Source organism: Hemiscyllium ocellatum, chromosome 26, assembly GCF_020745735.1.
Source record: "Hemiscyllium ocellatum isolate sHemOce1 chromosome 26, sHemOce1.pat.X.cur, whole genome shotgun sequence".
In the NCBI taxonomy this organism is placed as follows: domain Eukaryota; kingdom Metazoa; phylum Chordata; class Chondrichthyes; order Orectolobiformes; family Hemiscylliidae; genus Hemiscyllium; species Hemiscyllium ocellatum.
The window spans coordinates 8,678,448-8,705,360 of NC_083426.1; the positions used below are offsets into that span (position 1 = coordinate 8,678,448).

Sequence of the window (26,913 nt, forward strand, 5' to 3'; positions counted from 1 at the left end):
CTTTTGTGGATATACCCATTTCAAACAGGTATGCTGTTTTGGAAAATGTAGGGAATGATGAATTCTCAGGGGAACGTAGCACAAACAGTCAAGTTTCTGGTATTGAGACTGGCTCTAATGCAACGAGGGGTACGTCGGCTTCCAAGAGATCAATTGTGTTAGGAGATTCTGTAGTCAGAGATACAGACAGACATTTCTGTGGCCAGCAGAGAAAAAGCAGAATGGTGTGTTGTTTCCCTGGTGCCAGGATCAAGGATGTCTCAGAGAGGATGCAGAATGTTCTCACGAGGGAGAGGGGCCAGCAGGAGGTCATTGTTCACATTGAAACCAATGACATTGGAAGGGAAGAGGTTGAGACTCTGAAGGGAGATTACAAAGAGTTAGGCAGAAATTTAAAAAAGAGGTCCTTAAGGGTAGTAATATCTGGATTACTCCCAGTGCTACGGGCTAGTGAGGGCAGGAATAGGAGGATAGAGCAGATGAATGCATGGCTGAGGAGCTGGTGTATGAGAGAAGGACTCATGTTTTTGGATCATTGGAATCTCTTTTGGGGTAGAAGTGACCTGTACAAGAAGGACGGATTGCACCTAAATTGGAAGGGGATGAATATACTGGCAGGGAAATTTGCTGGAACTGCTTCAGAGGATTTAAACTAGTAAGGTGGGGGGGTGTGGGACCCAGGGAGATAGTGAGGAAAGAGATCGATCTGAGATGGGTACAGCTGAGAACAGAAGTGAGTCAAACAGTCAGGGCAGGCAGGGACAAGGTAGGACTAATAAATTAAACTGAATTCATTTCAATGCAAGGGGCCTAACAGGAAAGGCAGATGAACTCAGGGCATGGTTAGGAACATGGGACTGGGATATCATAGCAATTACGGAAACATGGCTCAGCGATGGGCAGGATTGGCAGCTTAATGTTCCAGGATACAAATGCTACAGGAAGGATAGAAAGGGTGGCAAGAGAGGAGAGGGTGTGGCATTTTTGATAAGGGATAGCATTACAGCTGTGCTGAGGGAGGATATTCCCGGAAATATATCCAGGGACGTTATTTGGGTGGAACTGAGAAATAAGAAAGGGATGATCACATTATTGGGATTGTATTATAGACTCCCCAATAGTCAGAGGGAAATTGAGAAACAAACTTGTAAGGAAATCTCAGCTATCTGTAAGAATAATAGAATGGTTATGGTAGGGGATTTTAACTTTCCAAACATCAACTGGGACTGCCATAATGTTAAAGGTTTAAATGAAGAGGAATTTCTTAAGTGTGTTCAAGAAAATTTTCTGATTCAGTATGTGGATGTACCTACTAGAGAAGGTGCAAAACTTGACCTACTCTTGGGAAATAAGGCAGGGCAGGTGACTGAGGTGTCAGTGGGGGGCCACTTTGGGGCCAGCGACCATAATTCTATTCATTTTAAAATAGTGATGGAAAAGGATAGACCAGGTCTAAAAGTTGAAGTTCTAATTTGGAGAAAGGCCAATTTTGACGGTGTAAGGCAAGAACTTTTGAAAGCTGATTGGAGGCAGATGTTTGCAGGTAAAGGGACGGCTGGAAAATGGGAAGCCTTCAGAAATGAGATAACAAGAATCCAGAGAAAGTATATTCCTGTCAGGGTGAAAGGGAAGGCTGGTAGGTATAGGGAATGCTGGATTACTAAAGAAATTGAGGGTTTGATTAAGAAAAAGAAGGAAGCATATGTCAGGTATAGACAGGATTGTTCGAGTGAATCCTTAGAAGAGTATAAAGAAAGTAGGAGTATACTTAAGAGGAAAATCAGGAGGGCAAAACGGGGCCATGAGATAGCTTTGGCAAATAGAATTAAGGAGAATCCAAAGGGTTTTTACAATTACATTAAGGACAAAAGGGTAACTATCTATTGCATCCGCTGCACCCGATGTGGCCTCCTTTATATTGGTGAGACAGGCCGCTTACTTGCGGAACGCTTCAGAGAACACCTCCGGGCCGCCCGAACCAACCAACCCAATCACCCCGTGGCTCAACACTTTAACTCTCCCTCCCACTCCACCGAGGACATGCAGGTCCTTGGACTCCTCCACCGGCAGAACACAACAACACGACGGCTGGAAGAGGAGCGCCTCATCTTCCGCCTGGGAACCCTCCAACCACAAGGTATGAATTCAGATTTCTCCAGTTTCCTCATTTCCCCTCCCCCCACCTTGTCTCAGTCGGTTCCCTCAACTCAGCACCGCCCTCCTAACCTGCAATCCTCTTCCTGACCTCTCCGCCCCCACCCCACTCCGGCCTATCACCCTCACCTTGACCTCCTTCCACCTATCCCACCTCCATCGCCCCTCCCCCTAGTCCCTCCTCCCTACCTTTTATCTTAGCCTGCTTGGCTCTCTCTCTCTTATTCCTGATGAAGGGCTTATGCTCGAAACGTCGAATTCTCTATTCCTGAGATGCTGCCTGGCCTGCTGTGCTTTGACCAGCAACACATTTGCAGCTGTGATCTCCAGCATCTGCAGACCTCATTTTTTACTAGAGAATAGGACCAATCAAAGATCAGCAAGGCGGCCTTAGTGTGGAGCCACAAAAAAATGGGGGAGATACTAAATGAATATTTTGCATCAGTATTTACTGTGGAAAAGGATATGGAAGATATAGACTGTAGGGAAATAGATGGTGACATCTTGCAAAATGGCCAGATTACAGAGGAGGAAGTGTTGGATGTCTTGAAATGGTTAAAAGTGGATAAATCCCCAGGACCTGATCAGGTGTACCCGAGAACTCTGTGGGAAGCTAGAGAAGTGATTGCTGGGCCTCTTGCTGAGATATTTGAATTATCGATAGTCACAGGTGAAGTGCCGGAAGACTGGAGGTTGCCTAACGTGGTGCCACTGTATAAGAAGAGCTGTAAAGACAAGCCAGGGAACTATAGACCGGTGAGCCTGACCTCAGTGATGGGCAAGTTGTTGGAGTGAATCCTGAGGGATAGTATGTACATGTATTTCGAAAGGCAAGGACTGATTCAGGATAGTCAACATGGCTTTGTGCATGAGAAATCATGTCTCACAAACTTGATTGAGTTTTTTGAAGAAGTAACAAAGAAGATTGATGAGGGCAGAGCAGCAGGTGTGATCTATATGGACTTCAGTAAGGCGTTCGACAAGGTTCCCCATGGGAGACTGATTAGCAAGGTAGATCTCATGGAAGAAAAGCTGAAAATATGTTGCTGGTTAAAGCACAGCAGGTTAGGCAGCATCCAAGGAATAGGAAATTCGACGTTTCGGGCATAAGCCCTTCATCAGGAAGGGCTTATGCCCGAAACGTCGAATTTCCTATTCCTTGGATGCTGCCTAACCTGCTGTGCTTTAACCAGCAACACATTTTCAGCTGTGATCTCCAGCATCTGCAGACCTCATTTTTTTACCCGTAGATCTCATGGAATACAGGGAGAACTAGCCATTTGGATACAGAACTGGCTCAAAGGTAGAAGACAGAGGGTGGTGGTGGAGGGTTGTTTTTCAGACTGGAGGCCTGTGACCAGTGGAGTGCCACAAGGATCAGTGCTGGGTCCGCTACCTTTTGTCATTTACATAAATGATTTGGATGCGAGCATAAGAGGTACAGTTAGTAAGTTTGCAGATGACACCAAAATTGGAGGTGCAGTGGACAGCGAAGAGGGTTACCTCAGATTACAACAGGATCTGGACCAGATGGGCCAATGGGCTGAGAAGTGGCAGATGGAGTTTAATTCAGATAAATGCGAGGTGCTGCATTTTGGAAAAGCAATTCTTAGCAGGACTTATACACTTAATGGTAAGGTCCTAAGGAGTGTTGCTGAACAAAGAGACCTTGGAGTGCAGGTTCATAGCTCCTTGAAAGTGGAGTTGCAGGTAGATGGGATAGTGAAGAAGGCGTTTGGTATGCTTTCCTTTATTGGTCAGAGTATTGAGTACAGGAGTTGGGAGGTCATGTTGCGGCTGTACAGGACATTGGTTAGGCCACTGTTGGAATATTGCGTGCAATTCTGGTCTCCTTCCTATCGCAAAGATGTTGTGAAACTTGAAAGGGTTCAGAAAAGATTTACAAGGATGTTGCCAGGGTTGGAGGATCTGAGCTACAGGGAGAGGCTAAACAGGCTGGGGCTGTTTTCCCTGGAACGTCGGAGGCTGAGGGGTGACCCTATAGAGGTTTACAAAATTATCTGGGGCATGGATAGGGTCAAGAGACAAAGTCTTTTCCCTGGGGTTGGGGACTCCAGAACTAGAGGGCATAGATTTAGGGTGAGAGGGGAAAGATATAAAAGAGACCTATGGGGCAACTTTTCACACAGAGGTGGTAGGTGTATGGAATGAGCTGCCAGAGGAAGTGGTGGAGGCTGGTACAATTGCAACATTTAAGAGGCATTTCGATGGGGATATGAATAAGAAGGGTTTGGAGGGATATGGGCCAGGTGCTGGCAGGTGGGATAGATTGGGTTGGGATATCTGGTCGGCATGGACAGGTTGGACCGAAGGGTCTGTTTCCATGCTGTACATCACTATGACTGTAAAAACATTTGTACAATGAAAGGGATGTGGCCAGTTCTCCCAGCTCGGCTTTTCTCTGGTCTGTTTTTTCAGTAGAGGAAAAACTGCTGGACCTAGAAGCAATTCGTAGCTAGTACTCTCTCTCTCTGACTTCTACCTAGAAGACCCTGTGTGTGATTTTCCCTTTTGTGCTAAGGGACATTTATGGGGATTGTTGCTAGTATTTGGAACAGCATCATAAAGTTGGGATGATCTGTTGGGTTTTCAGATGGGTTAAGTTATTCGGTATTCTGTTTTCTGTTGTTTGTGTTTAATTCAGTAATCTTGTAAATAAATTCTATTTTGTTTAAAACTAAGTGGTTTGACCAGCTGATTCTCTCCTGGAATATCCACCTTATACATGCTCAAAACAACTAGCAAAGTTAGGATCTGGGTTATCTTCCTGAAATGTTGCGAGGGGGTCTGGCTGATCCATAATATTTGCTTACCATTCTACCATGAGGAACCTTGTCGAACGCCTTACTGAAGTCTCTATAGATTATGGGGCGGCACGGTGGCTCAATGGTTAGCTCACAGCACCAGGCTCCAGGTTCAATTCCAGCCTTGGGCAACTGTCTATGTAGAGTTTGCACATTCTCCCCGTGTCTGTGTGGGTTTCCTCTGGGTAATCCAGTTTCCTCCCACAGTTCTAAGATGTGCAGGTCAGGTGAATTGGCCATCCCAGATTGCCCATAGGTTAGGTGCGTTAGTCAGTGGGAAATGGGTCTGGGTGGGTTACTCTTCGGAGGGTCGTTGTGGACTTGTTGGGTTGAAGGGCCTGTTTCCACACTGTAGGGAACCTAATCGAATCTAATTTAATCATGTCCACCACTCTGCCCTCATCAGTTCTCTTTGTTACTTCTACAAAGAATTCAACCAAGTTTGTGAGCCATGATTGCCATTGCACAAAGCCATGGTGACTATCCCTAATCAGACCTTTCCTTTCCAAGTACATGTAGTAAACAAGGAGATACAGGAAATTACATTAAGCTTAAACACCCGGTTCAATCATACCCACTCTCCTAATAGCAGATTTACAAATAAAAATATGAGAACTAAATTGGGGAAAAATATCTGTGGGAAAAGCATATCCATTCCAGAGACCTGGTGACTTCAATTTATTATTAATGATTAAAAGCGAGAACAGTTTAATGTATTATTAAGCAGCTTTGCTTTGATTGTCCATGCAAAGCAGCTCAGCAAGACTAACAGAATTCAATTGATGTTCATTAAATTCCTGCTTACTGGATTATGACCAGTTCTGTGAGGAGAGCCTCAATACAAAAGGGATAATCCCAATTTGCAGAAGCAGGAAAGAGAACTCATCTTGTTTCTTAATTATTCGAATTGAGACAGCCGAAGAGGGCAATTGAAAATCTTAACATAGTTCAAGATCCGTGTTAACATTGACATTCCGTTGCAGTTCTGAGGAGACACTGGGGGGCTGTATTTCAGATGTGACATTTAACTGAGGGGCTGTTTGCACATGTGTAAACCAGCCAAGGGCACTAGTTTGAGGAAAAGCAGTGGGGTTATCTCCGATGTCGTGGCCTATATTGATCCCTCAATCAGCAGCAGATAAGCCACAGATTATCTGATCGTTATCACTCGATGCGAGGTCACATTGTGTGCTGCGTTTCCCAATTTCCAACAGGACTACCCTTCCAAATGTCACTGGCTGCAAGTGTTTCGCGATGAATGATGGCTATGAAAGGTGCTAAATAAATGCAAGCTTTTCTAACTTTTTTCTTGAAAAGACAAAGTGCACTTCCAACCAAGCTTTCCTCTGTATCTCATCCTGTACAGTTTCCATCCTGGAAGTGTTTGATGGGGACAGTGTAGAGTAAGATTTACTCTGTACTTAACCCCATGGTGCCCTGGAAGTGTATGATGGGGACAGTGTAGAGAAAGCTTTACTCTGTATCTAACTGCTTGCAATCCCTGTCCCAGAATTATATGATGGGGACTATATAGAGAAAGCTTTACTCTGTATCTAACCCCTTGCTGTCTCTGCCATGGGAGTGGTTGATGAGACACAGTGTAAAGGATATGGTGTGGAAGTGATTTAATGACTGTTTTTAAAAGGAAAAAGTTAAAAATCACACAACCCCAGGTTATAGTCCAACAGCTTTATTTGGAAACACTAGCTTTTGCAGCACTGTCTCTTTATCAACCACCTAATGAAGGAGCAGCACTTCAAAAGCTAGTGTTTCCAAATAAACCTGTTGGACTATAACCCAGTGTTGTGTGATTTTTAACTTTGTCCACCCCAGTCCAACACCGGCAGCTCCAAGTCATGTTTAAAAAGCAAGTTATAGCCTAAGATAGGAGGTCGTTCTGTCATTATATTTTGTCTAGTTATTTAAAGAAATCTTCAGCAACCATTTCTCTGGCCAGAGTACAAAGGATTGTGCTGATCGGGTGTAATGTTGAAGGAGGATTGAAGGCCCATGTGGAACATAAACTCCAGCATGGTGTCTCACTAATGATAATGTGCAGTGCTTGATTCTACAGTTGATCGTCATCCACGGGTATGCCAGAATTTCAAAATACTTCAGCTCTATTATTTCTCATATGTTGTGAAAGCATTGACTGCAACAGAAGGAACTCTGAAGTGTTGACTGGCATTCAACTTAAAGATTTACAAGTGAATCCAACCCAGCTAGGGATTTAAAAATATAATTGAAAATACGTCCCAGGGCTTTGTGTAAGGGAAGGTAGGTTACAGACAGCGGATTTTATGGATTATTTAGATCTTAAAAACTGACTGGACTTGTGACTATCTTTTGCTAAGCTAACAGAGGACTGTTAAAGCATGAAATGAATACCTAGAGGGCATGGTTGAAGCATTGCATACTCGAAGAGCCATTTGGGTAAATATGGAGCACAAGATGTTTTGGAACTTTGGAGAAGGTTAGAGGCACTGGGATTAATTTGAAATACTCTAACAAAAGTTTCTATCACAAACACAACAGGCTATATGCGCCTCGTTCCTTGCTGTAAGTTTCCTGTGTTGAATCAAATTCATTTGAATGTGGGTGTCCACAGTAGAGTATGGATGTCTCATGTGTGGTGTGTAATGTCCCTTCAGCTAGGCTGGAGGCCCCAGGTTCAAGTCCCACCTCAGGGACCTGAGGGATGTGAAAAATGTGTCACATCATAATAACCAGGAGCAGAAAGAGGCTATTCAACCCTTCGAGCCTGCTCTGCCATTTAATAAAGTCAAAATCAATTTCCTGCCCTCGCTTCTTCAAGCCATTATTTATTTTTAAAAATCAGTCTATCTCCGCCTTAAATTTACCCTTACATCCACTGCACTCTGGGCCAGCGAATTCCACAGATTTATGTAATTTCTCCTCAATTCTATTTTAAATCTGACACCCTTTATCCTAAAACTATAACCTCTTGTTCTAGGTTGCCTCACTAGGGATAACATCTGCTCTATGTCAGTCCCCTTTAGCATCTTATATACTTCATAAAGTCATAGTAATAGAGTTACAGAGTCTTACAGCATGGAAACAAGTCCCTTGTTCCAATCAGTCCACACCAACTATAATCCCAAACTAAACTAGTCCCACCTGTCTGCTCCTGGCCCATATCCTTCCAAACCTTTCCTATTCATGTCCTTATCAAATGCCTTAAGTGTTGTAACTACCTGCATCCACCACTTCCTCTGGAAGTTCATTCCACACACGAACCACTCTCAGTGTAAAAAAAGTTGCCCCTCATGTCTTTTAAATCTTTCTCCCCTCACCTTAAAAATATGCCCCCAAGGCTTGAAATCCCCCAGCCTAGCATAAAGACACTTGCCATTCACCTTATCAATACCCCTCAGGATTTTATAAACCTCCATAAAGTCATCTCTCAATTCCCCATGCTCCAATGAACAAAGTCCCACCTCAATTAGATTCTCTTCTCCTTCTTCTAACCCAAGAGAATATAGGCTCAACTAGGCCAAGCAGTGTTAGCCACTGAACCACCATGCCACTTAGTCGCAGTGATTAAACTAATTTTCCACCCAAAGTATCTCAGATAGGACTAGTGGACATGACCACAATAGATCAAATGCCAGCAGAGGTGGGAGTTGAAGAGACACAGGCTTTGGACTGGTAAGTTTTGAACTTCTTGAGTGTTGGTGGACACCTCACCAGGTTCAATGGTGAACTCACTGCTGACTCTCACTCCACAAGACTATATGGTATAGGAGTAGAACTAGGCCATTTGTCCCACCAGGTTTGCTCCACCGTTCAATCCCTGTTCTCTTGCCTTCTCCCCTTAAGTCGTGATCCCCTCACTAATCAAGAACTCTATCTATCTGTGTCTTAAATACAATGAATGACTTGGCCTCCAGAGCCCTCTCTCTGGTAATGAGTTCTTCAGATTAACCTCCTTCTGGTTGAAGAAATCCCTCCTCATCTTAGTGCTAAAGAGTCATCCCTTCACGCTGAGGCTGTGTCCTCCACATCCACTCTATCCAGGCCTCTCAGTATTCTGGTAGTTTCAATCAGACCCCCCCCCCCCACCCCCCCCCATCCTTCTAAACTCGATTGAGTACAGACCCAGAGTCCTCAAGCGCTCCTCATATGACAGGCCCTTCATCCTCGGGATTACTCTTGTAAACCTGTTCTGGATCCCCACCAATGCCGACACATCCTTCCTGAGATATGGGACCCAAAACTGTTCACAATAATTCCAAACATCACCTGCCTGAGCCTCATACAGCATCAGCAGGACATCCCCACTCTAGTATTCTTGAAATGAATGCTGACATTGCATTTGCCTTCCTAACTGCCAACTAAAAGTGCTTGTTAATCCTGAGCTCGGATTCCCAAGTCCTGCTTTAGATTTCTGACGCCTTTCCCCATTTAGAAAATAGTCTATGCCTCAATGAAAAGAACTGAGTGAGTGTGTCACATCTATCGGTGTCATTGTCCTTGATTTAATTTGTGCACTACTATACATCATATTACTTGCTGGTTGCTTTTGAGTAGAATGCATTATTTGAGGTGAGTAATAGCTAAACACAGGCAGTTATGTGATTTGGCGTTCTCACTAAGACACCTCCCTTTCAAGGAGCTACTCTGGAGTCCACAGTGTTCTGTACTGCACAGAATGGGCAGTTTGAGAGAATTGCAGAATTGTCCTTAAAATGTAATAATCATTTGCGGGTGCATAGATTTTATCAATATTTCTGTGTCAAATACATCAAAGCCTGCAGGTTCAGAAAATACTAAACTGTGTAGATATTTTGATATATCACTTGCAGTCTATCAAATAACATTTGCAGAACCAAACATTGCTACATATTTAGATTTGTTGCTTAATTATACAAATTAATGATCTGGGAGATTTAGATAATGATCTATTAAAATATATTCAGAAATGCAGATGTTACCAAATGCACATGTCAGCTTTGGAAAATATTTGATTTTAAAATGAGTGAATAATTAATTTCATTTGGACAGATGCTGCTTAAAATTTCAATTTATTGTAATTGTGATCGCTATCTGGCATGCGGAGGAATAAAGAATCTGCCACAGTTGTAACCGTGGTAACTGTCGCTGGGCATTGACGAACACTTGTTTGTGAACAGGTTGTGAAGATTTTCTTATGAATAGCCACATCCTGCAGCCCATGATTATAATTAACAAAGATTAGGATTTTCACTGGGGTGTTCAGGTCATAAACTCCCCGAGGTAAAAGCCACCCTGTTCCCATACATCTCACAACGCTCTTTGCAAACAAAGAACTTCCATCTCTTAGTTTTTGAATGAAATGGCCAAAGAAACAAAACAGATGAAGTGTATTATTGGTGCACCAGTGCATTTATTGACGTCTGATTTCTTTTTGAGAATTCCCATCTGTTTCATTGGGCAACGTCACTGATCAACGCTGGAGTCAGGGACTGCTTTGCTTGTTCCTTTCTGCTGATGGTTTTGCTGAATCCCTTTTAAGAGCTGCACATAATGGCCAACAACAACAACTCACATTTATACAGCACCTTCAACGTAATGAATTGCCCCACAGGGTGTTGTAACCCAAAGGTTGAATCTATAGAGCCATAGATAGGTTACAGCACAGAAGGAGGCCATTTGGCCCATATTGTCCATTGCTGCCCTTTCTAATCCCATCTTCCTACACACGCACCATTACCCTGCAGCTTTAAGCACATCAGGTGCAGTTCCATGTACGTTTTGGAAGAGTTTAGGGTCCCTGCCTCTGTCAACAACTCAGGCAGTGAATTCGAGACACCTCCTTCTGTGTAAGAAAGGTTTTTCCTCACGTCCCCTCTGGTTCTTCAGCCTCTTAGCTTGAACTCCCTGCCAAAGGAAACAGGTTCCTCCTGGTTACTCTATCCCTTCCCCTCACAATGTTATACACTTCCATCGTTTCACCCCTCAGCCTTCTCCACTCCAAGGAAAATGACCTCAAACTCTCTAATCTCTCTTTGTAGCTACAGTTCTCCAGCCCTGGCAATATTCCAGTCAACCTCCTCTGCACTCTCTCCAGAGCAACTCCGTCCTCCCTGTAATGTGCCAAACAGAACTGCACGCAGTACTGCAGGAGAGGTAGAACCTCCAGAACCTGCCCCACTAGAGGTCACAGAGGCAGGTTTGTAAGGATGCCCTCAATGAAGAATGGGAAATACAGAGGCGAAGAAGGAATTCTAGAGCCTATTGGAGTCATGGACACCAATGGCAGGGGTGACCAAAATCAGAAATATACGAGAGGCTAGGTTGAGATACGATGAGGGATTTCAAGACTAAAAGGCCCATGTTCAGGTTTAGATTAGATTAGATTAGATTCCCTACGCACCAGGGTCCCAGGTTCGATTCCAGCCTTGGGCGACTGTCTGTGTGAGGAGAGAGATTTAAAAGAGATATGGGGGGCAAACTTTTCACCCAGGGAGTGGTTCGCGTGTGAAATGAAATTCCTGTATAAGTGGTGATGTGGGCGCAGTTACAATGTTTGGAAGGGATGCAGATAATTACATAAATAAGAGTGGCTCAGTGGTTAGCAGTGTTGCCTCACAGTGTCAGTGACCCGGGTTCGATTCCAGCCTCGAGCGAATGTCTGTGTGGAGTTTGCACGTTCTCCCCCCCTGTCTGCATGAGTTTCCTCTGGGTGTGCTGGTTTCCTCCAAAGATGTGCAGGTGAGGTGGATTGGCCATGCTAATTGCCTATAGTGTTCAGGGATGTGTATGCTGGCCATGGGAAATGCAGGGTTACAAAGAATGGGTGGGGGGGTAGGTCTGGGTGGAATGCTCTTTGTAATTCGATGGGCTGAGTGGCCACTTCCACACTGTAGGAATTGGTGACAAGTTACCAATGGTGGTGTTATTTCATTTACCATGCCTAATGATCCTGGTCGTATTTCTACATTTAACTCAGCTTATCTGAACCTCAGCCTGTGCCCACTGTTCCATAAGGGAACTTTAATGAAGATAAAAAGGGACTGACCAACAAACAGCACAGTCAGGGGAATAGCCTTGCTGAAGACACTTGTTGTGGCGTAGTCAATGTGACTGGTGAGATAGCAGGAGTAGATCCCAGTATCGGAAGTCTTCGCTTTGGCGATGTAGAGATTCCCTGTCACCTGCGAGATGAAGTGACGATCATCTGGCGTTATGAAGTTCGGGATTTCGTCGATAAACCAGCGATATGTTGGAGCTGTGATGCAAACAAATACCAAGAGAAAAGATAACTCAATCCATCTGTCAGCATTTTGGGCAGATGACCAGAGAATAATCATTTGAATAGGAACCACTGAATCAAAATGGAGTTGGAGTAAAATGTTAAATTCCTGAGAATCACGGCTGTGTGCAATGGCCGATTGGTAGCTTCTCTGCTGCTAATGGCTCTGAAGGGATTGATCTTCATGTTACATTGGTTCCACCCATTTTACTAATGCCACACATGCTCTGTGGGTGGAGACAAGGACATTTATTCTTGCTTTTGGAGGGAGTGGATGGATCTATACCAGCTCCTTAAGGTCTGAGTAATTATGGCTGGCCCCAAAATAGTTGTCCTGATTGCTATCATGTGATGAGCTATCTTGGTGGAGGCAGTTTCAATTGAGGCACTCAGTAGGGGATTTGATGATTACTTGAATAGAAATAGTGTGCAGGGATATGGGGAAAAGCAGGAGATTGACAAGTGTCAATAGAACCAGTGCAGTATGATGGGCTGAATGGCGTTCTTCTGGACTATAATAATTCTGTGCTATCTAAGAACAGTGCATCTTCTGTAGATACTCTGCATTAATGTATCCTCGATCTTTATCACCTTTACTCCAAGACAAAGCAAAGGCAAAGGAGAATTGGTGGCCATGAACTATCTCAAAAAACCCATACACTTCTCCTTCCTCTTCCTCTTCCTCTTCCTCTTCCTCTTCTCTACCCATTTTCCTTCCCTTCCCTTTCCCCTTTCTTTCCCCTTCCCCTTCCCCTTCGCTTACTCTTACCCCCTTTCCCTTACCTTTACCCTTCCCCTTCCCTTACCCTTACCCTGCCCCTTCCCCTTTCTCCTTCCCCTGCCCCTTCCCCATACCCTTCCCCTTCCCTTTCCCCTTCCCCTGCCCCTTCCCTTACCCTTACCCTGCCCCTTCCCCTTCCCTTACCCTTACCCTGCCCCTTCCCCTTCCCTTACCCATTCCCCTGCCCCTTCCCCTTCCCTTACACATTCCCCTGCCCCTTCCCTTACCCTTACCCTGCCCCTTCCCCTTCCCCTTCCCCTCCCTTTCCCCTTCCCTTTCCCTTCCCCCTTCCCTTCCCCTCCCCTTCCCCTTCCCTTTCCCCTTACCCTTACCAGTAAAGGTGACACAATAGTAATAGTATCAAATGAATACTGCACTGATCTTTCTCCCATAGCTCTCCAATTAGATTCCTCATCCTTATCAAATATTTATCTAATTCACTTTTGTTGTAAGTTCCTATTCGATCAGCTGTCAGGCAGTGCTCTCTCGGTCCTGGCCATTGGTGGTGTAAAAATGGTTCCCCAGTCTTGCTCTGTGACATTCCTAATAATGGAAACGGTTTCTCAAACCCACTCTCAAAATCCTTCCTAATTTTACACCGCTCAATGAAACCTCCCTTTAATTCTCCGTGAGGAAGTACAAGGGCAGGATATTCAATAGTTAAAAGTATAAAATGTCTCTGACAAATAAATCCTATTAGTACTAAGGAAACCATGAAATTGCTACTGGAAGGGATGAGACTATGATCACTGAAACATACTGGAACCACTGAGTGGCAAAAGAGGTGTGGAAACAATTTACAAGGACAACGAAGTGAGAGGTCATAATGAGCTGGCTCTCCTTTCTTCCATAGAAATTAGGTGCCAGAGTAGGCCCTTCAGCCCTTCAAGCCTGCTGCACCATTTAATGCGACCATGGCTGATCAATCAACCCAGTACCCTGTTCCCACTTTTTCCCCATTCCCTTTTATTCCTTTAGCCCTGGAGATAGAGAAAGGCTGGATAGGCTGGGACTGTTTCACTGGTGCTTAGGAGTTTTATAAAATCATGAGAGGTGTAGATAGGGCTAGTGGGAGATGCCTTTTTTTTGGATGGGGATTTCAAGGCTGGGGGCACATTATTCAAGCGAGAGGGGAGGAGAATCGACCTTTCAGGATAAGCCCTTCATCAAGAATGCCGAAATGTTGACTCTCCCAGATGGATTACTGGGCTAATGGTAGGCTACTTGGTAGTGTGGATGAGCAGAGGGATCTTGGTGTCCATGTACACAGATCTCTGAAAGTTGCCACCCAGGTAAATAGTGCTGTGAAGAAGGCATATGGTGTACTGGGCTTTATTGGTAGAGGAATTGAGTTCCGGAGTCCTGAGGACATGTTACAGTTGTATAAGACTCTGGTGCGGCCTCATCTGGAGTATTATGTGCAGTTTTAGTCTCCATACTATAGGAAGGATGTGGAGGCACTGGAACGGATGCAAAGGAGGTTTACCAGGATGTTGCCTGGTATGCTAGGAAGATCTTATGAGGAAAGGCTGAGGCACTTGGGGCTGTTTTCATTGGAGAAAAGAAGGTTTAGGGGAGATTTGATAGAGGTGTACAAGATGATTAGGGGTTTAGATAGGGTTGACAGTGAGAACCTTTTTCCACTAATGGAGTCAGCTGTTACTAGGGGACACAGCTTTAAATTAAGGGATGGCAGGTATAGGACAGATGTTAGGGGTAGATTCTTTACTCAGCGGGTTGTGAGTTCATGGAATGTCCTGCCAGTATCAGTGGTGGACTCTCCCTCTTTATGGTCATTCAAGCGGGCATTGGATAAGCATATGGAGGATAGTGGGCTAATGTAGGTTAGGTAGGCTTCGGTCGGCGCAACATCGAGGGCCGAAGGGCCTGTACTGCGCTGTATTTTTCTATGTTCTATGTTCCTGCTCCTCAGATACTGCCTGACCTGCTGTGCTTTTCCAGTGCCACACTTTCTGACTTTGATAACCTCCAGAGTCGAAGAGGGGGGTGCTGGAAAAGCAGAGCCAGTCAGACAGCATCTGAGGAGCAGGAGAGTCAACATTTCGAGGGTAAACTCATCCTCCAGTCTACTTTCCTGCCTTTTCCCATAACCATTGAATCCCTTACTGATTAAAACCCTTTTTCAGACCTGATTATACTTAATGACTCAACCCTGACAGCCCTACAGACTCAGAACCCTCTGGAAGAAGAGTCTCCTCATTTCTGTCTTACATAGGTGACTCCTTACTCTGAGATTAAGCCCTCTGATTCTAGATTATCCCGCAAGGGGAAACCATCTTTCTCCATCTACCCTGTTAAGTTCCCCTGGGAATCTTATATGTTCAACAATGTTGCCTTTCATTCTTCTAAACTCTGATGAATATGGCCCAATGTACTCAATCTCTCCTCATGAGCAGGTGTAAACAATTCTGTGACGTTATCTTGACGAAGAAATGGAGATGTCTATTTAGTTTCCTTGTCAGTATTTATTCCTCTCCTGACATCGTTAAGGAAATGATTTTATCGCTCAATGAGGGGCCAATTGGATAAAATAATTGGTGGCCATATTTCCTGTTCCTCCGATGCTGCCTCACCAGCTGTGCTTTTCCAGCACCACACTCTTCAACTCGTGTTTCCTTCATTATCACAGTAACTTCAAAAATACTTGGTTGGCCATAGTCCTCTGGTAATGAATGATGCTCCAAAATTAACCTTACCCTTTCTCTTAGAGGCTGTAGATTGAAGAACGGAGGGAACATTGAGGAGGTAAGGATTTCGCTACCTGGAGGCACATCTCTTACTGATGGGAATTCGGTGTATTAGCATGTAAGAGATTCTGGGTTCAAATCCTCGACAAACCCACATGTTCAGAATCAGGGCACACAATTTCAAAATAAGGGGAAAATCATTTAGGACTAAGTTGAGGAAAAGTAGCTTCACTCAGTGCAGTTGTGTAACCTTCAGAGTTCGCTATCACAGAAGGATCTCAGTCACTGAAAATGTTTGAAGTAGAGATTAATCAATTTTGAAATCCCAGAGATGTCAAGCTATTTGGTGTTAATGTGGTAGAAGGGCATTGAAGAAGATGTCATCATTATATTGAATGGTGTTACAGATTGAATAATTGACCGACCTACTGCTTTATTCCTACATTCCCCAGTTTTGATCACCTTACACAGATCTGCTGAAAGTTCGATGAAAATGCAAAAGAACAAAGTGCTTACCTGGATAATGGGGGGGTGCGTTGCAAGGAAGCATCAATCCCGTCCCTTCATTCATCTTCACCTGTTCCCTCTCTTCTGTTGAAAACTGTGAAAGATCTGTTAATCAGAGAAGGATTTAGGTTAATGGAATAGTTTACTGAGGGATTGCTGAGGATTAGAAAGTAACTCAACCATGTCACTGCCATCACAGCAATATTATCTTATCACACAACTGTGACCAATGTGAAGCTTGATGGTTCATCCTGCTCTCCATGTCCCCCCTGGTTGATGGCCACTTGGGTGAACACCCAAAGCCAATGGAAATGTCTGTCACTGGGCAGTGACTTTAGACTCCCTCTCCCACTCTGCCAAGGATATGCAGGTGTTGGGCCTCCTCCACTGCTGCCCTCCCACCCGACGCCTGGAGGAAAAATGCCTCATCTTCCGCTAGGTCATCAATGTGGATTTCACCAGTTTCCTCATTTCCCCTTCCCCCACCTCACCCCAGTTCCAACCTTCCAGCTCAGCACTGTCCCCATGACCTGTCCTACCTGCCTATCTTCCTTTCCACCTATCCACTCCACCCTCCTCTCTGACCTATCACCTTCATCCCCAACCCCATTACCCATTGTACTCTTTGCTACCTTCCCCCACCCCCACCCCATTTATCTCTCCACTCTGCAGGCACCCTGCCTCTATTCCTGATGAAGGGCTTTTGTCCGAAACATCGATTTTCCTGCTCCTCGGATGCTGCCTGACCTGCTGTGCTTTTCCAGCTCCACTCTAATCTAGACTCTGGGTTTCCAACATCTGCACTCCTTGTTTTTACCTAGTGACTTCAGATTCCTGGTCATACTATCCCCACGAGAGGGAGTTGGGTGTGTGTGTTTGTTTCTGAGAGAGTAAGTAGGTGAGGGCGTGTGTGTCTGAGAGAGGGAGTAGATGTGGGTGTGTCTGAGGATGTGTAGTTGAGGGTGTGGGTGTCAGAGGATGTGTAGGTGAGGGCGTGTGTGTCTGAGCGAGGGAAAAGGTGTAGTTGTGTGCTTGAGGGTGAGTAGGTGAGAGTGTGCACATCTGAGCGAGGGAGTAGGTGAGGGTGTGAAGGTAAGGGTGTATGCGTGAGGGTGTGTTTGTCTGAGAGTAAGTAGATGAGGGTATGTGTGTCTAAGAGAGGGAGTAGGTGAGGGTGTGTGTGTGAGGGTGTAGGTGACGGTGTGTAAGGATGTTTAGGCTAGGGTATGTGTGTGAGGGCGTGTAGGTGAGGGTGTATGTGTGAGGGTGCGTAGGTGAGGGTGTGTGTGAGGGTGTGAAGGTGAGAGCGTGTGTGTGAGGGTGTGTAGGTGAGGGTGTGTAGGTTGAGGGTGTGAGGTGAGGGTGAGTGTGTGTGAGGGTGTGTAGGTGAGAGTGTGTAGGTAAGTGTGTGTGTGTGAGGGTGCGTGTGAGGGTGTGTGGGTGAGAGTGTGCGTGTGAGGGTGTGTAGGTGAGAGTGTGTAGGTGAGGATGTGTGTGAGGGTGTGTGTGAAGGTGTATAAGTGAGAGTGTGTGTGTGAGGGTGTGTGTGTGAGGGTGTATAGGTGAGAGTGTATGCGTGAGAGTGTGTAGGTGAGGGTGTGTGCGCGGGTGTGTGTGTGAGGGTGTATGAGGGTGTGTGTGAGGGTGTGTAGGTGAGAGTGTGTAGGTGAGGGTATGTGTGAGGGTGTGTGTGAGGGTGTATAGGTGAGAGTGTGGGTGTGAGGGGGTGTTTGTGAGGGTGTGTAGGTTATAGTGTGTAGGTGAGGGTGTGTAGGTGAGAGTGTGTAGGTGAAGATGTGTGTGTGAGGGTGTGTAGGTGAGAGTGTGTAGGTGAGGGTATGTGTGAGAGGGTGTGTGTGAAGGTGTGTGTGAGGATGTGTGTGTGAGGGTGTATGAGGGTGTGTGTGAGGGTGTATAGGTGAGAGTGTGTGTGTGAGGGTATGTAGGTGAGAATGTGTGCGGGTATGTAGGTGAGGGTGTGTTTGTGAGGGTGTGTTTGTGAGGGTGTGTATGAGGGTGTGTGTGAGGGTGTGTGTGGGTGTCTGTGTGAGGGTGTGTAGGTGAGGGTGTGAAGGTCAGAGTGTGTACGTGAGGGTGTGTGCATGAGGATGTGTGTGTGAGGGTGTCTGTGTGAGGGTGTGTGTGAGGGTGTCTGTGTGAGGGTGTCTGTGTGAGGGTGGGTGTGTGAGGGTGTATATGTGAGTGTGTAGGTGAGGATGTGTGCATGAGGATGTGTGTGCTTGGGTGTGTAGGTGAGGGTGTGTATGTGAGGGTGTGTAGATGAGGATGTGTGTATGAGGGTGTGTGCGTGAGGATGTGTGTGTGAGGGTGTCTGTGTGAGGGTGTGTGTGTGAGGGTGTGTGTGTGAGGGTGTATAAGTGAGAGTGTGTAGGTGAGGGTGTCTGTGTGAGGGTGTGTAGGTGAGGGTGTGTGTGAGGGTGTGTGTGAGGGTGTGTGTGAGGGTGTGTGTGAGGGTGTGTAGGTGTGGGGGTGTGTGTGAGTTGGGGGTTGAACAGAGAACAAGAGAGCAGAGTGTAAGCTCTATGGCAGAAACACAAGTCAGCTTGAACACCAGCAATCTGTTGCGGGTAGCATGAGGCAGAAAACGAAGATCCTGTCTCCTACTCTACAATCATTTTAGTTTTCTATTTGCAAGGAGTTGCTTCTAAAAAGGATATTGCTATTTAGTAAATATTTCTATCTCTCATCACTACTAAGAACCTGAATGGATCTTGTAGATATTTGAAAGATCAGTTAACGGGGAAAATGGTGGAAGTTAATGGAGAAGAAATTGAAGTCTTAGCTAAGGACCTGGCCCTGAGAGAGCAATGTCTCAGCTGATAACAGTGCTTACTGACTTAGCAGAAAGTGGGAGTTTGACCCACCAGAATAGGCAGCATTCAGAGTAATCTGAATTGAGAAAAATGTATGCTTATCATTATAACTGCAAACCCAATACTTAACAAGTACTAAATAAGCACTTTGACAAAATAAACCATCTAACCTTCCGTTATGTTTCTATTGGGTGCCAGACTTATGTAACAACTACAAGGGTTTGTAGACCCAGGGTGGGTGTGTGTCTCCTTGAGCAGAGTTGTCCTAATCCCACACAATCCAGACGAGAGCAGTGTGTCCCAGCCAGTCAAGCACAGACTGTGAAGCCGTTGTCTATCACTTTGATCATGGCAACTGAGCCAACAGCACAGTCCAACCCAGGAATCACCAGGGGCCACATAAGGGTATGGATTCTTATTTTCACCTGCTGCTCACTTGGTTTTAATCAGAGAGCAGTAATCGTTATTGTTTCTTACACCCACATATGTTATAACTGGGAGGCGGGGAGCTTTTGTGGTTCAGTGGCAATTCTCTGTCTCTGGGCCAGAAACTCGAGTTTGGATTCCACCTCAGGACTTGACTAGCCAGGACAATTATCACGCTGTAATTCTTTCTAGTATTCTAACAGCAGACACTCAGAGCAGGATCGTTTCCTGGAACTGGGATGGGTGGGGGGGAGGCAGTGGGGTCAGTTAGCTACAGGGCAACAGGCTCCCCCATGTTAAACCGACTCGTCATGTAGATCCAAAACATGAAGAAGAATCATCTTCTGTCTGAGGAGCTAATGCATACATACATACACCCCCTCCACACACACACACACACCTACACACACACACACACACACACGCAGAGTGTCACATACGCACCCACACACATACACACAACACCCCACACAGTCACATACACACACACACACCCCCACACACATACACACCCCCACACACATTAACACACTCCCACACACATACACACACAGATTCACATACGCATCCACATACATATACACAACCCCACACACACAGTCACATATACACACACCCCTACACATGCAGTCACACACACATACACCGCGCACACATACACACACACATACACACCCCCACACACACACACACTCCCCCCCACACCATACACACCCACACACATACTCAGTCACATATACACGCACCCCCATACACATACACAATCACATAAAGACACACCCACATACACACAGCCACACGCACCCACACATACATACACACCCCCACACACATACACACACATGCCCCTACACACATACACATGCCCACACACACATACACACACACCCACACACATACACACACTCCATACACACACATACAGTCACATACAGACACCCTCCCACACACATACACAGTCACATATACACACACCCTGCACATATACACAGTCACATACAGACACACCCCCACACACATACACACACAGATATACAGTCACATACAGACATACCCCCACACACATACACACAGATATACAGTCACATAAAGACACCCTCCCACACACATACACAGTCACATACACTCACCCCACACACATGCACTGACACATACAGAAACCCTCCCACACACATACACAGTCACATACACACACACCCCACACACATACACATCCATGTAGATACACAGAGCCACACACAGATACACAGCCACATACAGACACACACCTACACACATATACACACACACACCTCCACCATACACCATACACAAACACACACACACCCCTCATACATTCACAATCACATAAAGTCAACCCACATACACAGCCATACACACCCACACATCCATGCAGACACCCACACAGCCTCAACTAATACACACACCCACACCCACACCCACACCTGCACGCACACCCACACCCACACCTGCACGCACACCCACACCTGCACGCACACCCACACCTGCACGCACACCCACACCCACACCTGAAGGCACAGAGCTTCCTGTGATAAGTTATCGAACACCGAAAAACTCACAGCCAAAGCGAAGGAAAGCCTCTCTGCTTATGACGGTCCCAATTGAGTTTGTTGCCAGACATTGATAGGATCCAGGGTCTTTGGACCGCGTTGGGTTACTGATCACCAGATTCCCTCCAATCAGACTGTAACGGCTGTCTCTTTCAATGTTAATATTGGTGCCGTTAACCTTCCAGCTGCCAAGACACAATCAAACTCAATCACTGGAATTATTGTTACAATGAACAAGAGATAGTCTACAAAAAATCTTATACATTTTATTCAATTATTACAAAATTACAAAGAACTCTATCCATGGAGTTTCATGAAGCTAAACCTATTCCAATGGAACGGTGGTATTTCACGTATGAATTGGTTAAATGCATTCCAATTCATCCCATTATGTAGGATTCTAGTGGATGAAATTACTTTCCATTTCAGAAAGCTCTCGATGGAGATAATACACATTTACAGACAAAGGTAAGTCAGGAATTGATCTCGGTTTACAAAGATTCTGCAAAGCACAGACACAAATGCAGATGGATAGTGTCTGACTGCAGAAAGCTGCCAAAACACTTCATGCCCATTCAGTAGCTTTGTAGCAGCGAGACTATTACTGGCCAGGCAAAGCTCTTTGTAAATACAGCTACAGATCCCATCAAGCATGTTCCAGTATTTGGGTGGGTCTGGGTTGGTGCACATCCATTGTAATGGAGACAAGCAGAGGTTACAATAAGATTCTTTCTAGTTGTAATGGACAGTGAATCTACAGAAAGGGAATGAATGGAAATAGAACTCAGATACAATGGGAAGGAGATGAGTAAGGGGCTGGGAGTTACATGGAGCATGGGCTTCCTGCATGGCAGGGTGAATTTCAGCTGGGAGCTTGGTTCCACTCAACCTCTTTAACTTGTCGGGTGACAGCTCTCTCGTTAATCAGAAGAATTCCCATCAGTTCCCAGGAAAGAGCCATCTTCAGTGAAGAAATGAGATGGGGGAAGGGGGGGGGGGCAGTGCGGGACAATAGATGGTCCCAAACTCAGGGATCTGAGGTTCCGCCGGGGGCAGGGTTGACAGTTTGTGAGACAGTTGGGGTGGGGTGCATGGTGCATTCAGCGAGGCATGTTGGACATGACCAAGAGGTAAAGTGTTGGAGGAGGAATTCCAACAGTCGCAGGGAGATCCTGAAAGCAGGATGTTGGCATTGCTGGTTCCACCAGAATTTATTATCCGCCCTTAATTGCCCCGTGGGCAATTCAGAGTCACTCACATTGCTGCGGAGTCACTTGTAGGCCAGATGGGGTGGGGATGGCAGATTCCCTGAAGTGCATAGTGAACCAGACACAGTTTATGGAGTCATACAGCATTGAGAGGGACCCTTTGGCCCATCATGTCTATACCAACCAATAAACACTAAACTACACTAATCCTGCACCTAGTTCATAGCCTACCATAGCCTGGCACAGTTGTTTCTGACAATTTATAGATGATCACATGGTAGCCTTTAGGCTAGCTTTTATCTCCAAATTTTATTAAATTGAATTTTACCATTCGCCATGATGGGAATCAAAATCGTGCCCTCAAAGTATGACCCTGGGGTTTGGATTGCTTGCCACTATCATTACGGGCTTCCCCATAACAAGATTAATCTGATATGCCACAGACCTCTCCCTCATTCTGCTGATTCTGATTCTGAATGATGGCACTAATTGTTCACTTGTATTAGGTCAATATGCGCTTGGCCCGCCTACACTTCCACTGAACCGTGGTGAAGCAAGTGCCTTGTGAGGTACAGATGGTGCCGTGCCCGTACCCACAGATTCACCGCTTGGTTACCCGGCCAGGGTCGGCCTGGAGGAGTCAACCCGAGAGTTTTTGCAGAGGGTCAGTCAACGTGAGTGTAAAATGGCAATAAGCAAGATGAGTATGTGGGAGTGCAGGCTCCGCGAATGAAGGTGAGCGAATGGGAGTGCAACATACATTCACACTGGGGATATTAAACTTGGACACCCTGACAATGTGGCTGAGTGTCTAATTTTGCTCAATGGTGACTCTATAAAGAGTTTGGGATGTTTCATAGATTACTAAAATGTTGTTGTGTTCACAATTATGTAATAATTTAAACTATGACAATCAAAATGAAACTATCTAATCACCACCCCTTGACATTTCAATGGTGTTACCATCATTGGAACCCACAGTATTAACAACGACCAGAAACTCAACCAGATTCACCATATAAACACAGTGGTTACAAAATCAGTTTGGAGGATAGATCGACTGAATCCTTAGAAGAGTATAAAGGAAATAGGAGTATACTTAAGAGGGAAATCAGGAGGGAAAAAAGGGGACATGAGATAGCTTTGGCAAATAGAATTAAGGAGAATCTAAAGGGATTTTACAAATATATTAAGGACAAAAGGGTAACTAGGGAGAGAATAGGGCCCCTTAAAGATCAGCAAGGCGGCCTTAGTGTGGAGCCACAGAAAATGGGGGAGTTACTAAATGAATATTTTGCATCAGTATTTACTGTGGAAAAGGATATGGAAGGTATAGACTGTAGGGAAATAGACGGTAACATCTTGCAAAATGTCCATATTGCAGAGGAGGAGAGGGTCATGACCTTCTTACATAGATAAGGACACCACGTCGACTGGGACAACACATCCATCCTAGGACAAGCCAAACAGAGACACACGAGAATTCCTAGAAGCATGGCATTCCAACCGGAACTCTATCAAGAAGCATATCAAGTTAGACCCCCATCTACCACCCCCTGAGAAAAAGTACAGGAAATGACTCCACCACAGAAAATGACATCACCACAGGAAATGACATCACCAACCCAAAGAAGCCCAAACATTTAAATAGAAAGCAGGAATTTTCAGCGTCTGGGGGCCCACTGAAGATGTTACCTAGTAGGGTGACGGAATGTCTGACCTTCCAGCCCAGTGAGCAAACCTACATCCAGAACCTCAACCAAAGTTACAAATCTTCTCAAAACTCGCTTTGCACATTCTCCCCATGTCTGCTTGAGTTTCCTCCTGCAATCCAAAAGATGTGCAGGTCAGGTGAATTGGCCATGCGAAATTGCTCATAGTGTTGGGTGCATTAGTTAGGAGTAACCATAGGGTAGGGGAATGGTCTGGGTGGGTAACACTTCAGAGGGTTGGTGTGGACTTTTTGAGCCAAAGGACCTGTTTCCATACTGTAGGGAAATTAATACTGTGTCAAGTAACTCATCTCCTGACTCCTCAAAGCCTCTCCACCCTCTACAAGGCACAAGTCAGGAGTGTGAGGGAATACTCCCCAGTTGCCTGATGGGTGCAGCTCCAAGAACACTCAAAAAGCTCAATACCATCCAGGACAAAGCAGCCCCCATTTGAGAGGAACCATGTCTGCTGTATTCAATCCCTCCACCACTGGTGCTCAGTAGCAGCAGTGTGTACTATCTACAAGCTGCTACTAGCTACAAGATAGATGCACCAATGATCCTTAGACTGCATCTTCCAAATCCATGACCACTTCCATCCAGAAGGACAAGGGCAGTAGACACACAGGAACACCATCCCTTCCAAGTCCCCTTCCAAGCTACTCAGCATAATGACTTGGAAATATAATCACTGATCTTTCACTGTCACTGGGTCAAAATGATGGAACTCCTTCCCTAACAGCATTGTGGATCTACCTACAGCAGGTGGACTGCAGCGGTTTAAGAAGGCAGCTCACCACCATCATTTCAAAGGGCAGATAGGGATGGGCAGTAAATACTGGCCAAGCCAATGATGCCCATGTCCCAGTGAGTCACTAAATAAAAAACTTGTTTTGCTTGACAAGGGTATAAAAGAAATGGAGCCAAGGCACATCAATGGGTTGAAGATGTAAATCAGCCAACACTCATTCACTAATGGGACAGGTTTGAGGGGCTGAATGGCTTCTGCCAGTTCCTATAATATGGAACCACACCATCTTATAAATGAAATTATTTCCCATGTAAGCAATCTCAACAGGTAAGAACATTATTTGCAAACTAACAGCTCTGCTCAAACAGCCCTGGTTCATGAGTGAGTGAGTACTTGAGTGAGTACTACCTGTATTTTGGATGTGGGTTGGCTCGGACGTGGCAGTTCAATGTCACCTTCCCTTCTGTTGAACCTTCAGGGTACAGGGTGTTTTTTGGCTGCTCTTCAAACACTGGCCCGAAATCCCCTTTCACGCTTTGAGCAGCAACCCAGTCTGTAACAGAGAAACAAAACACATCAATTCTCAATCTGTCGGCATTGTGTTTGTAGCTCTCCAGCTCCTTTGACACAGCTCACTGCTGTCCCAGGAGCAGGAACGTTTTGGTGAAACCTTTTGATGAATCGAAACAGTGGCTTGAAATTGGACCATGGCGTAGTGAATACGGAAAAGAGCGAGAGGGGAAAGCTCTTGTGAAGGCAGCAAATTGTTATGATTTGGGATATACTGTTGGGAAGCTCATGGAAACAGATTCTAACAGTAAACATGGAAAGACAGTTGTACGCATATGGGGAAGGGGAAAACCTGCAGGACTCTGGGAAGGGAGCAAGGATGGTCGGATTGAATAGGCAGATCAGTCAAACAGCTGACACAGGCACAAGGAGCTGAAAGACCTCCTCTGTATTATCTGATTCTAATGTGTCTCCAGGTGATGCTGGTTATTTGGCATTTGTAGCAAACACTAGACTGTAGTTTGACATCTCTGAAATTTAACACTAGGCTAAAATATTTATGGAGGATGGATTGATTTTCTGTCACGTACTTGCTACAGGATGACCAGAAATTGAGGGAAAACTACAGGAATCACAGATGCATATCTTCAAGGTTTGTGCTGATCTGGTATCAAAGGTTTAATGGAATTTAGGGAGAACACTGAAGGGGAGAGCCCTTCATTCCTGATGATGGGCTTTTGGCCGAAACATCGATTCTCCTGCTCCTCCGAAGGTCGGAGCTGGGGTGAGGTGGGGGAAGGGGAAATGAGGAAACTGGTAAGAGTTTCAGGGCAGTGGAGATGACCTGGGCGTTGCAGTGAGAGAGAGACTCACTGAGATTCTTGTCGAGAGAGGAGGAGAACTTCAAGGCAGGCATCCTTGCAAGAGGATTCGCAGTAAGGTTAAGACCAACTAGGTAAAAACAAGGACTGCAGATGCTGGAAACCAGAGTGTAGATTAGAGTGGTGCTGGAAAAGCACAGCAGGTCAGGCAGCAACCTTCCAGATCAGCACTGTCCCCATGACCTGTCCTACCTGCCTATCTTCCTTTCCACCTATTCACTCCACCCTCCTCTCTGACCTATCATCTTCATCCCCAACCCCATTCACCCACTGTACTCTTTGCTACTTTCCCCCACCCTCCTCTCTGACCTATCATCTCCATCCCCACCCCCATTCACCTATTGTACTCTATGCTATTTTCTCCCCACCCCCACCCTCCACTAATTTATCTCTCCACTCTGCAGGCACCCTGCCTCTATCTAGACTTTGGTTTCCAGCATCTGCAGTCCTTGTTTTTACCTAGTTGGTCTTAACCTTACTGCGAATCCTCTTGCAAGGATGCCTGCCTTGAAGTTCTCCTCCTCTCTCTACAAGAATCTCAGTGAGTCTCTCTCTCACGGCAACCCCCAGGTCATTTCCACTGCCCTGAAGCTCTTACCAGTTTCCTCACTTCCCCTTCCCCACCTCCCCTTCCCCCACCTCACCCCAGCTCCAACCTTCCAGCTCAGCACCGCCCCCATGACCTGTCCGACCTGCCTATCTTCCTTTTCACCTATCTACTCTACCCTCCTCTCTGACCTATCACCTTCATCCCCACCTCCATTCACCCACTGTATTCTTTGCTACCTTT

General features: G+C 45.6%; 1 protein-coding gene across 2 annotated transcripts in view; it reads right to left on the reverse strand.

The window, feature by feature from the left end:
- Positions 1–26,913, reverse strand: part of cntn2 (contactin 2) — a 224,344-nt gene that overhangs the window by 96,022 nt on the left and 101,409 nt on the right. For both annotated transcript variants that reach the window (XM_060845329.1, XM_060845328.1), the window contains exons 3-6: positions 25,141–25,285; positions 21,071–21,246; positions 16,240–16,335; positions 12,001–12,210 (exon numbers count right to left, since the gene is read on the reverse strand). In XM_060845329.1, the coding sequence (XP_060701312.1) occupies positions 12,001–12,210; positions 16,240–16,335; positions 21,071–21,246; positions 25,141–25,285 (627 nt within the window). The remainder of the gene's footprint in view (positions 1–12,000; positions 12,211–16,239; positions 16,336–21,070; positions 21,247–25,140; positions 25,286–26,913) is intronic.